We start from the raw sequence: 13,042 nt of genomic DNA on the forward strand, positions 1-13,042 counted from the left end.
CAAGTCCATCCCTCTGCCCCAGGGGCAGGAAGTCAGCTAGGGTCAAAGGATCCCAGCAAGACAGATGTCCAAATGTTTCTTAAAAGAATCTAGACCAGGTGCTTGTACCATCTCTGTGGGGAGTCTATTCCAGGCTTTGGGGGCTCGGATGGTAAAGAAGGTTTCCTCATGTCCAGCCTGAAATGGTCTTGGAGGAGTTTCTGACCATCTGACTTTGTCATCCCTTGGGGCACTCTGGTGAACAGGCATTCCCCCAGATCCTGAGGTACACCCCATATATACTTACAGGCAGCCACCAGGTCTCCCCTGAGCCTTCATTTTTTCAGGCTGAAGAGTCCCATGGCTCTCAGCCTCTCATCATAGGGCCTGTTCTCCTGCCCTCTGATCATGTGGACTCCTCTGGACTCTCAAGTTTTTCCACGTCCTTTTTAAGTCGGGGAGCCCAGAACTGGATGCAGTACTCCAGCTGCGGCCTCATCAAAGTTGAGTACAGTGGAAGGATGACTTCCTGTGATTTGCTTGAGAAACATCTGTCCTATCTGCCACAGCACGGACCATAGGCAAACAAACTCATGGGCCCTGTACTGTATATTTATATTACTTTTTTTCACTCGATTATAATATGTAAAATAAGCACAACTGAGCCCCTTCTTCACAGTCAGAGTGGCTAGGATCTGGAACCAACTTCCAGGCGAAGTGGTGTTGGCTCCTACCCTGGGGGTCTTTAAGAGGAGGCTTGATGCCTACCTAGCTGGGATCATTTGAGCCCAGTTTTTCTCCTGCCCTGGCAGGGGGTCGGACTTGAAGATCTACAAGGTTCCTTCCGACCCTACTTCTATGATTCTATGATTCACTTAAGGCCCTAGGCACATGCTGAGTTTGCCTATACATTAATCCAGCCCTGCTGAAGAGATCTGGATGGGTCCTAATCTCCACATGGCTAGCAGACAGCTCTCTCCTGCCCCAGAGATTGAGACCAGACCCTGTGCCCCCTGCCAGCCCAGGGCTGGCCCCCAGTGGAGCTCCCTCTGGCTGCTGCAGGGGGGGCAGAGCAGAAGCAGGCCTGAACTGAAGTGCATTAATTGCTCATATAAAATGTGCCCCCTTCTAGTAAAAACACTTATCAGTAGAGGCTGACATGTAGTCAGGTACACAGGTAACACTGCGTCCACAGCTGCCACTGATGCATATTTGGTGTGGATTGGAACTAGTATCACGTAAGCATGTCATATGGTCTCTATTTTTCCAAACTTATTCCATTCTTCTGCTTTTATAAGTATGCACATTATTATTTTATTTATTTATGTAGTGGCAATTTTATGGCTGCTGTACAATACTTGCTTCTTTCAAACAGTTTTCTTAATGTGTATCATTACTTAAGTATACTTCATAAGCAGCTTATAACCAAAGACAAAACACCATTTTCTTTTCTTATTTTTTCAAAGGGAATCAGTCAGCATACAACACTAGTGTTTGTTTCTGTGACATACCTATTCAGGGGCACATGGGACTGCAAAACAAGAAAGTTTTCTAGCAGATATAAGATTTTTTTAAATCCCAGTTCTTGCCTGTCTGTATCATAATTGCCTGATATGTCAGCAAGTTTTTTGAGATTAACTCCTACTTAGATACCTAGGAAGAGAAAAAGGATAAAATTAAAAGTACATTGTTATTGAACTCGTATGTTTTTAAAATGATTCTTCAGTTACCACTCGCCTACTCCCCTCCAGCGGAGGAGTGGAATAGCATTTGTATGTAAAGCTCAGTCCTCATTATGGATCTCTGACTAGCACAGCTATAATGTATCAGAGCAGAAGGATCAAGCAAAAAGAAATTACAGAACAGCTTGAGAATGTAGGAGCTGGTGACCCTATAGGTCTCACACCTCTGAATGTGTCAAATTGAAATAGAACAATCAGTCTAGATTTGGGGATCTAGTGTGGCTTTTGAGCTACAGAACATGTTAGATTGAATGTGCATGGGCAATGTAGAAGTGGGAATCTCAGCGGTGTAATGACTAACACAGCCTGTTTCTGGGATTGTTGAGCTATGCTTTGAAAGCAGGCAACGTGCATCAAACACAGGTTCACTCTTCATTTTGATTCCAGAGTCTCTTTTTGGCAGCAATTAGAAAAAAAGATATTGCCCCTCTCTTCTCTGTCAGTATGGCCTGGTTTGGTGTCTCATCAACAAGTTTAGGAAATGCTGGATTAGTAGTGGTGAATACTAGAAATAAATGAGGAAGGGGAGTTATGAAAATGTGATTTCTGATTGCCTCACTTTCTGGAGAGCGACTTGTGTAACCAGCTGCAAAAAGATTAGAACTTCAGGTGAGGGAGGTCATAAGAGATGGGGACATCCGTGATCAGCTAAAGCAGGACTCTCCAACAGGCAGTTAAACCCTCAAGGGATTAAACTGCAGCTCCTAGACTCCCACTTCAGGTGCTGCTCCCCATATCACTCTTCTGCTACTGCTGCTGGAGTCTCTGGTCTCCACCTCCCTTCTCCAGCTCCTTCTGTGTCCCCACACCGCTGGGGGTGGGATGAGACAACACAGCTCACAGGACTGAGGGATCCCACGAGTAGTGGTGTTGCTGGCACTGGTGTGGTATAGCACCGCACACTCTGCATGGTGCTATGAGGAGGGCCAATGCAGATGGCGCACAGCCTGTGTCGCATGTGGCCAGAGGGTATGTGGCCCATGGCCACCCAAAAGTTAGACAGCCCTGTGTTGTGGAGCTGTGGCATCTTTAGATTCATGATCAGTGAATATATCATATTACAAAGAATTCAGGGGTGCTCTGTCCCTTTAACAAAAATCAAACTTCTCCCAGCACTAAGTAGCTTTCTCTAAGGTCTCCTTGGGTGGTTGTCTCTTCCTTCTCATCTCTGGCCCTTCAGCCTGCTTTCCCTTTTTGGGCTCAACTAATCTCCCTTTTCTGGAGTCTGTCTCTGACTCGCACTGCACTAGGCTTTGAGCGACCTGTGGTCTCTGTCCCCTAGGTTTTGGGTGTTGCACCCTCTGCGGGCTGCCTTGATAACTCAGGCCCCTGGTCTCGCTTCTTGTGCTGGACTGCTCCCTCTTCCACGCAGTCGCTAGGTCTGCTGTATCTGCTTCAGTTGACTGGACTCAATCTGGCACCATGAACACTCCCTTGTTGTATCTGCTAATGAGTTCCTCCAGTTTCTGTCTTATTCAGTCTATCTCGTCTGTGTGGGGACTTATCAACTGGCCCCATCTCTGATTCAGGCACCCTATTAATGCCGGTAGGGCCTCTTCCTGTGTGGCTGTAGGATCTACCTCTAAGCATCCCTCCGTCATAGTGCTCTTCTCTAGCTGCACTGGGCCTGCCTTGTCTCTGGAATTCTCTGGGTTTGAGTATCTAGGTAGCCCCACATATTCTTGGGGCTTCCAGACCCCTAGCCACATGGCTTCTAGCTGTTTCTCCATCTCCCTTAAAGACTTGTTCAATGCCTCCAGCTCGTAGAATTGCTCGTGCCATTCAGCTTTGGCTGTAGCTATGTGGTCCGCCAGCTGTGCTCCCAGCGCGAATGTGCTCCTTCCTATTGTGTCCTTATCCTTTAGCATTTGAGGCTTCTGCCTTGCTTCAGCAAGCATTGCGCTACCTGCTGTGCCTGGCACCTTGATCTCACAGGGATCTTGGACTCTTATAACAGCCTGCTCCCCTGCCTCTCGTAGTAGTTGGTTTTCTTGCTCCAGTGCCTGAACTTGTTTTCTTGCAGCTTGCACCTGAAGCTGTAACTGCTCTCTTTCTGCACTCAGTACTGCCTCTCTAGCTACGTTGTCTTCTACAAGGGCTTTCAGGGACTGTACCTGTTCCCCAAGTTGTTCCTTTTCTGCCTCTACTCTCTGCAACTGAGTCTGCCACCTGTCACGGGCCTCCTTCATGGCCTTTGCCTCATTTTCAAGGGACTGCTTCTGGTCCTGCAACGCCTCATAATTTGCCATATATTCTTTCACTTTCTCCATCTCTTTTGAGATCATCTTTCCTATTTCTTAAGTCTGGGTATGGCTTTTAACCAGCTTGTCTCACAGCTCTTGTGCAAGGTATTCTGCATGCATGCACCTCTGTTGCCAGCTCTCCAGCTCCTCATGCAGCCCCTCTATCTGGTCTTCCTGACTATGAAGTTCTTTCTGGAGGACACCTATAAGGCTTCTTGACCCTTCCAGCTTCTGTAGCACATCTTTCTATTCCTCTGTCTGGGTTGTGCAGGCTTCAGGAGATCTTGACACCCATGCTGTCATCTCCTTCTGCATCTTCTGCAGCTTCTCTTCCTGCTCCCAGATCTTCTGAGTCTCAGTCACGATAAGCTGCTCAAGTGCTCGAGCCCTCTCAGCCCCCACAGCTATCAAGCACCTGATTTCTTTGGACCCTCCTTCTTTCTTGCCTGATTGTACCTGCAGCTCTAAAGCAGCAATCTTCACCTCAATTTGCTCTTTCTGGGATTTCACTACTCCTAACTCCCACTCTAACTGGGCTGTTTTTTTCCTCCAACACATCCACCTGCAATAGCCAGGTGAAGTTCTCTGGTCTCAGACCTTCCATGGTCTCTTCCTCAGCCATAACTAACGCCCAGCCTTACTATAAATTTCTCTCAATCTATCTTCTAGCCCAAAGGTTCATCTCCCTTCTGAGAGACAGAAGGTTCCTTCCCCGCGCACAGCCGAGTTCCCAGGCAGTGCGCCACTTTGTCACGGCATGGGGTCCCCAGGGATGGCTGCGATACCCCTAGGGTTTCTTGACCATGCCAATCCTGCCCCACGGGCACCCTCTCTCATCTGCCACGTCTTACTGCTAATTCTAATAAATTGGGAAGCTGCCCTCGAGCTTCTACTCTGAACATGGTCTTGATGGACCCACTGAACCCTCTGGGTTCTTAGACCCCTTTTGGGTCCCGCTTCAAACTGGATACCTCACAGGACACCTGGAGCCTTCTGGGCTCAATGCGTGGCTCCAAAACCACCCCTATACCATGCCCCAAGCCTCACAGATGGTATTTAAATGTCATCTCTTCTGGGGCCTCGCTACAGCTCGGCCTCTTGTCCTCACTGGGCTCTCCACAGCCCTGTCTCTGCACCCCACATTGGCACTGGGCTCTCCACAGCCCTGTCTCTGCACCCCACACTGGCACTGGGGTCTGTTCACCCTCTTGTTGCTGCGCCCTTCGCTGGTGCTGGGGTCTCCACACCATAGTGGGCCCCCAATGAGGCCTCCTCCTTCCCCAATAGCCTCAGCTCAATCCACCGGTGTATAAACAGCAAATAAAATATGAGCCCCTGGGCTGTATCATATTACAAGGAGTTCAGGGTGTTCTGTCCCTTTAACAAAAATCAAACTTCCCCCAGCACTAAGTGCTTTGTAGGCCAGGGTCTCTGGTGAGCTCCTGGAGCCCCTTAATCCTACCCGGAGTAGACAGGCAGCCAAGCCTCTCTGGTGAGCCGCTTCTCCAGGCCCTCCTCCCCCCTTGGCTGCTGGCAGAGAACTCACCCTCTGGTCCCAGCCCTGGGGTTTATATATGCCCAGGGCCCAGCCTCTTCCAGTCAGCTGATGGGGTGCAGGTGCAGGCTAATTTACTCATTAGCCTGTTGCCATAGTAACCTGCACCTTTGGGCTTCTATCTGGCTGTTAGGGTCCTCTCCCTAGGCAGTTTCTGTTCTTAAAGGAGCAGGCACCGTAGTGCACTGTGACATTCAGGAATAAGGAACAGGTTAGAAATAGTCAACAAGGGTTGATGTGGTGTGAGCTCTTTTAATGCGAGAAGTTACAGGCTAGCAAAATGGATGAGATTTACCATCTGGATAGACAATGTTGGAAATAAATATGTAATTACTTATTATCATGTACAGTGGTGGGGGTGATAAATATCCAGCTAACATCACCTTGGATAAAGGATTTTTTTTCTGAGCAAGGATTGCAGAATTAGCCCTTCTTTACACCCCAGTAGTCAGCAGGAGATGATTGAAGAAAATGTGGATTGTACTATACTGCCTTTGCTATATAATGTGCATGACGGGGGGAGTAGAAAGTGTGACTGTGTACAAGGAAAGCAATTATATACCTTTAAAGTTTTGCATTATATTTAAATTCTCAGTCATCAAAGAAAAAAATGTATGATTATTGGCTTTTCTATCAATGTGTGTGTGTATATATATATATATATATATATATATATATATATATATATATATATATATGTCCTCTCCTGATTGTGTCCTGATTGTATTCCTTCTTGTCCTCACTGCTTTCTTTCCTCCTTTCTTAGGCAAAGCTTGGCGATGAAATTCTTGACTACAGGGATTTGGCTGCTCTTCCTAAAAATAAAGCCATCTATAATATTGACCGCCCAGATATGATCTCCTACTCTCCATATATCAGTTACTCTGCAGATGACAGGCATAGTTATGGGGAGGTACTGAAACCTGAGTGCTTGTTTAATTGTGAATCTGAAATTTTACGTACATCATTAAACACCTCACTCCGCTGAAGCTCTTAGAAGTATGCTTATACTTTTTTTAATTACTTTCTAAACTTGAATTAATTGAAGTAATTTTATCCTCTCACAGTCACGTTAATAGCCTGTTAAACAAAAGGGATTTACATTTAATTTTTCACTGCATTGTGAAATTAAAGGATAGTTTTATGTGATCAAACACTTCTTTTAAAGCAAATGACAAGAAATAAAAATATTTTTTCTGCCAGAGAAATAATATGTGCATGTGGTAGGAAACAGGAACTATGGCTAATTATAACTCCAAAATCAGAAGCCAAGCCAAATACCCTTTATGCTTTTGTTATGTGTACTGTGTTATTTTGGTAACACAACAAAGGTATCATTTTTCTATGCAGAAATTTCTTTCAACTGCCCCTTATTAAAGTTCATCTTCACATCATGCATGCATTTTGCCTTTTTCATGTGCCGCCAATGTTATGTGCTTTTTGCTAATGTAATCTAATTTGATGTAATATTTAATACTAATACTACTTTATGTGAAACACATTTCTGTATAAGTCCTATTATACAAGCTAGCTTGCTTTCTTCCTTTCATTTCATTTTCTAACATTAAATTATTTTCCAAGTTAAAACATCTAACAAGAATTTAATGGCTGTATAGGTTAGTTTCCCATACTTAAAGTAAGCAAAGACCTCTCCGCTATACCTATTCAGCTTGGGCATAAATGATTCTTTTAATCATGGCAATGTTAATAATAAAAACCCGAATACTTCTTTGCACAAGTCGTCTCATTGAAGTTAATAGAGATATTTATGTGTACAGGAAATTATGTGTATAAGTACTTCCAGGATCACTGCCAAAATCCTTATTTACATTGGGACATCAAAATAGCTATATTACATTAAATGCAAAGGAATTTAGGGCTAAATCTAATGAAAGATTTAGATGCCTAAAGTAAGACATAAAGCAAAAAATTCTGTCCTGAAAGCCCTCACCCATACCCAATTCTGGAGGCATCTAAACCCAATCAGCATACCCTTTTTAATGATAAATTTCTCCAGATATTAATTTTGGCTGCATGGTTTGCCTCTAGTTTTATAGGGCTGAGCATACCTAAATTCAACCAGGGTCCCATAAGTATTGGGATTCAAAGGAAGGGATCTACCTAAGGTTGGTAAGATGGTCAATTAGTCAAATATTGTCAGTTAACCAGCCAATTGACTGCATATTCTTTGACTGGCCAAAGATTATAGCAATTTTATATGGGGAGTTGATTTTTTTTTTGGCAGTTTGCTTAACATAAGTGTAATTTTTAATTGCTTTTGGCAAACTTCTTAATAGAAAATTAGTGCTTTTTCTGTGTATTATTTGACTGTATTGCCATCTTCACATGAAGGTACCCAATATTTGACCAGTCAGTTTACTGAACATTATTAGACTGATCAACTTCCCAACCTTAGATCTGCCTAACTCCCTTGAAGGGCTCAATCCAGAAGGTGTGCTCAGAGAATGCCTCACACAAATTGGCAACATGCAGTTACAGCTGCTATTCTCTTTTTAAAGACAGAAAGAGATTGCAGTGGGTGTGCTGCCTCTCTCTTATCCGATGTCTCAATGGCTAGTGGGCTCACTCCGGAAACGGCAGATGACTGGGTTCCAAATTCTCTGCAGAAGCAAACTAGTCAGAAGCTCTGAAGACAGCAGCATGTCTTAAATTGGCCCCTTGTCTCATGACCTCTATCCACTACAGCACTGGTTATCAACATTTTTAGATTCAAGACATCTTGGACAGACTCAAGGCACCCCTTAGAAAATGCCGGCTCTAAGTTTTCACTCTTTTTTGGTCCACAGAAAAATAATAGAGTAGTTTTGCTGTTGCAAAGAACTCAGAACAAAGTATTGAAATGTTTGAAGTGTTTTGCTTTATCTTATGAATCATGTTTGGACACCTAACCATGCTAACATTGCATGGCACCCTTGAAAGGATCTTAAGTCACCCCAGGGTGCTGTAACACCTTGGTGGAGGATCAGTGCACTAGAGATATACAGGCTGGAACCACTCTCATGAAAGCAAGCAGTTCTGACCTATATCCATGTTGCAGCACGAGCAGTTTATTAGCAGCACAGAAGTGACTTCAGCATGTTATAGACATACCCCAGATACCTTTAAATTCACTACTTTGGCTAGCAGTGTCTACATGAGATGTTTACAGTGAGTTGCTACTGCACAGTAGTGTCTTGTGTAGATGCTCCCACAGTGGTTCAAAATTTGAGCAGGAATTAACAAAAGATTTCTCTGGGGAAAAATAAAAACTATTTGTTTCATATGTTATTTATATATCTATATTTTTTTCCATGTGCATATGTGGTTAATCTGAAACCCAGAGAAAGCTACCGTCAGGGCATGAATGCTGATACCTAGTGGATATCATGCATAGCAAATTAGACATGAATTTGCAAGGAGATATGGCAACAAAAAATCCTAAAGCAGTTTTATGTAGGAGATACAGATAGGTCATACAACTCAGCAGAGAACTAGCCTTTTCTCTCTGACTCTAGGGCATTTCACCTAGAATCTTGCATTCAGTTTTAGACACCATATAACTAACAAACTAGAGGGAGTTGGCAGAAGAGCAAACAAAAAAATATCATCAGGACTGATGGAACTAAAATATGATGAAAACTAAATAGTAAGCAGTTTTCCAACTCCTGTATATCATTGTAATTGAAAACCTCAGTAGAATTCTGACAGTTTACTCAGGTTGAGGATCTGGGTGTTACATGAGTTACCAAAAGGCTTAATGAGATAACAGGTAAAGGGAATATCAGAAAAATGCAGAGATGTGATAAATTATGGAATTGAATTCTATGGAATTGAATTCTAAGGCAGTGGTTCTTTGACGTCACAGAACCATTTCATATCTCTTGTTCTGCTATACGGACCCTTGCCCCTAGGCCGACACAGAGCTACGCAACCCAGCCCAGCAATGGTAGTACACCGTCTCCTGGCCTGCTCTGCCGTTACTCCCAATCTCTGCAGACCCCCAGATGACTCATCACAGAACCGCCTGGTTCTGCAAAACACCGTTTGAAAACCACTGTTCTAAGAGAAATGATACAGTAGATGCCCAAAGTTGAGAACTTTTCAAATGACATTTGAAAAGGTGTGAGGAAATGTACTGTAGGGAACAGCACTGTTATCAGGGTGATATATAGATGCTCACAACTTTCTTCCATTTTACTACTATAAAGGAAAATTACTTACATTTATGAAAGGCTGAGCACCCTCCAGATTGCAAACAAGATGATATCAAACCAAAAAGGGCAAGGTCAGCTCCAAAAAGAAATTATTAACAGTGTGTTAATTATCTTTTGATAATGATAGCTCAGGGAAATATGCTCATGGATCTGGAAGTACTCTTTCACTGATGTTATTCTCCTAAGCTCCACCTGCCTGGAGGTCATGCATAAGAGAGCATGGCTTTCTAGCATTCTAGCATTGGCACAGGTATTTCAGAAGCACCCAGGAGTGTTGGTGGTAGGTATGTATTTTGCTGGCAGCTCATACATCCCTGAGCAGTCCTGCATGAATCATTCAGTAATTGAATCACAACATCTTCTGCATAAAAGAATTTGCTTCTATTGGAAATTATTGATCTTTTTATATGCATCAAACTTAAATTAATGCATCTATCTTTAAAACCATATTCTCTCCTCAGGGTCCAAGTATTTATAGTATCATAGGTCTAGACTCCGCTGTCTTTGCTCATTATGAATGCTACCTTATGCCTAGAACTACTAAAAATCAGACTGGTTGTGCAGTAAAGTACTGTTCTATGGAAATAAGGATCTGTCCCATAAGTAGGTCATTTAAAGATATAATTGGGGTGCCTGAAATAGAAATATGAGAAGAGAGAGGGTGATATAGCATAAAGCACAATAAAACAATACTCAGAGTAGTGTGATATTAATAGTAATAGTGGCAATATGTTTATTTTGTATATCCCTTGATTTAAATTAAAGCTGAAATCCTGGTTCCACTGAAATAGCATACTTCCCTTGTTTTGTACCTAGTTCAGGATTACAGTCTAAAAATGGCCTGGGTTAATGAAAAAACACAGAGCCACTTAAACTGCTCTCTATTGGGTATAACTACTTGGGAATTCTAGAAATACTTCTGAATATGAAGCCTAATCATATTTTCATTCACCTTTACTCATTTGAAAAGTTGTGTGATAGCTTTTACCTTGCCCCATGAGATCAGGATAATACTATTTGCACTTTTTCATAGTTAAAATATTATTTATATTTATATTTCTGCAGATACTAGTATGTTTCCCTTTTAGTGTTGTACATTGTTCTTTGCTGGCTATTTAAATGAGTTTTAAAAAGCCTTCTCTGACATTAAAGACACACAAAAAAAAGATTTTTAAATGGTTAGAAATATTTCTAGAAGTACTGCACTTATTTTTAAACTAGTCTTGACTAAAGGTGTGCTGCGAGGAAGAACCTTTCAGATGGAAGTTAGGAGGACTTTCTGGTTTTGTTAATTTATTCATAATTAGTGTTTAAACCAAACAGTGATTCCAACCCATCTCTTTCAGTGTTGAGATGTGGAAAAGACAAAAGCCTGTAAAGAAACTTCCAAGGGACCATGCATAAATGTTTAACTGCCATCATTTCCTTGCAGTGTTTATTCAATTACATTTATGCAGTGTTTTGTCACCTTAACCTAATCAACTAAGCCAATGTCAGCATGGCTGACCGCATTATTTATCATTAGTCTCGAGTGCCATGAGCATGAGTTGCCCATTACTTACACGAGACAGTTATTTAAAACATTTGGGGCCCAGATTCACAAACAGACACAGGTATCTAAGAGATGGATTCCCAGAACTCATACCTGACCTCTTAGACATCTGACAGGCACTGACAGCACTGAGATCAGCAGAAATCACAGCAGCCCTGGGCCCTTTGATTCAGTAGCAGGACCACTACTCCCCCTCTCTTGTCTAATCGTGTAGTGGTTAGAGCATTTCCCCAAGAAATTAGGGACTTGGGTTCAAGTCCTGCCTTCCAGGGGTGGGTAAAGTCTCAAGCTTACGTTCCTATCTCCTGTGCGACAGTCCTGTCTACAGATTGTTGTGAGTGGAAGCACTCTTCATGCCTCATATTAAAGCTTTACCACTGTGCAGTGAGAAATGCAAGTTTTGGTGGGCTAGGAGAAGGTGAGAGAGCACAAGAAGTAGGACTCTAGTCTACTAGAAAGGAGGAGGAGAAGAGTATATATTCTGGCCCCTGCTCTCAGGACTGTTTTGGTGCTTCTCATCAAACTATCATTGCATCGAATTCCCTGACAGTCCTGCAAACAGGATAAAGGTTTGTCTTCCCTCAGGTTCCTCATGCTAAAGAGTTATGCTGCTCAAAGTATCTTGTAGTCCTTTTTGCCCAGCATCCCATCCTCAACAGCAGAGAGTGAAAAGCACCCTGCCCCATCTAAGTCTTGTCTCTAGCTTGGTGAGCAGGGCATTTTTCTGAAAGGTGGAATATGTGGATTTGAACTCCCTCAGGCTAAAGAGGGCTTAGAAACAAAATCTTTCTTTTCCTGGGTGAGTGTCTTTTTTACTTCTAAAAAAGGCAGGTGGTAGTGGTGTCCCTAAGGTTAGGTAGAGATATTAAAAAAGCCTGAGGTGGAACTGATCTAAGTTCCTTCCCTTCGGTGCAGTATAGTTGAGCATTATTATTCCTAAATCCATTTTGGATCTAGCCCTTAATGCCACTCATGCTCTGAGATGCACATTTAATTGTGTTGGTTTCAGTGATGGTTCACAGTGAGCAGTGGAGGACATGGATCTTAATTTTGAAAAGAAAATGAGGGAATAGCAAAAATATTAGTTATGAAATTAGATGCTGCTTAATAAGAATTCAAAAAAATGTACTGATATCTTGGTTAAAGCAGAGATGGCTCAGAGCTTCAAATTTCAGCTCCAATCCTCATATATGGTGAGAGATTGTTTGATATGGGCTTATCTCTAAATGGTTTCTTAAAACATGAGTTTATTCTATTAAAAAAAATATTGCACGAATTTTCAGGATAAGACTGAGGAAAGTCAAAGCCACCCACAGGATTTGTTTGCAATACAATCATTTTTACTAACCAAAGCTGGGGAAGGACGGATCACATTTTATTCCTCATCATATTAAAAGCATCTTCATTTACTTGATCTAATCAGTGGTTATAATTGCTTTAACTATATCATGTTACACAGTATTGATACTGTTAAAAATAGATTTTTTTTCTCACAAATATCACCATGCATGAATCTGTATCACTAATTTGTTACTTTGTGTGTTGCTGTTTGCAGTCACCTCAGTTGCTCTCTCCAACACCTACTGAGGTAATCCCCAATGCCTTTGTTCTCCTATTCTGATCCATTTCATAATGCATTAAACGTGTTCATAAAAATAACCATTGGAGTCTGAAATGTTGGGGTTTGCCTCCTGCCTCTTGCAGAACCTGGGGTTTTTATAAAAATGTTTTAGTACTGTAACTTCTATCAGATAACT

General features: G+C 42.4%; 1 protein-coding gene across 12 annotated transcripts in view; it reads left to right on the top strand.

Moving 5' to 3' along the window:
- ABLIM2 (actin binding LIM protein family member 2) overlaps nucleotides 1–13,042 on the top strand; it is a 270,175-nt gene that overhangs the window by 179,354 nt on the left and 77,779 nt on the right. For all 12 annotated transcript variants that reach the window (XM_090035514.1, XM_090035516.1, XM_090035518.1 and 9 more), the window contains exon 10: nucleotides 6,286–6,432. In XM_090035514.1, the coding sequence (XP_089891640.1) occupies nucleotides 6,286–6,432 (147 nt within the window). The remainder of the gene's footprint in view (nucleotides 1–6,285; nucleotides 6,433–13,042) is intronic.

This window comes from Crocodylus siamensis, chromosome 2 (assembly GCF_052110815.1).
Source record: "Crocodylus siamensis isolate JL-2025a chromosome 2, ASM5211081v1, whole genome shotgun sequence".
NCBI classification, from domain to species: Eukaryota; Metazoa; Chordata; order Crocodylia; family Crocodylidae; genus Crocodylus; species Crocodylus siamensis.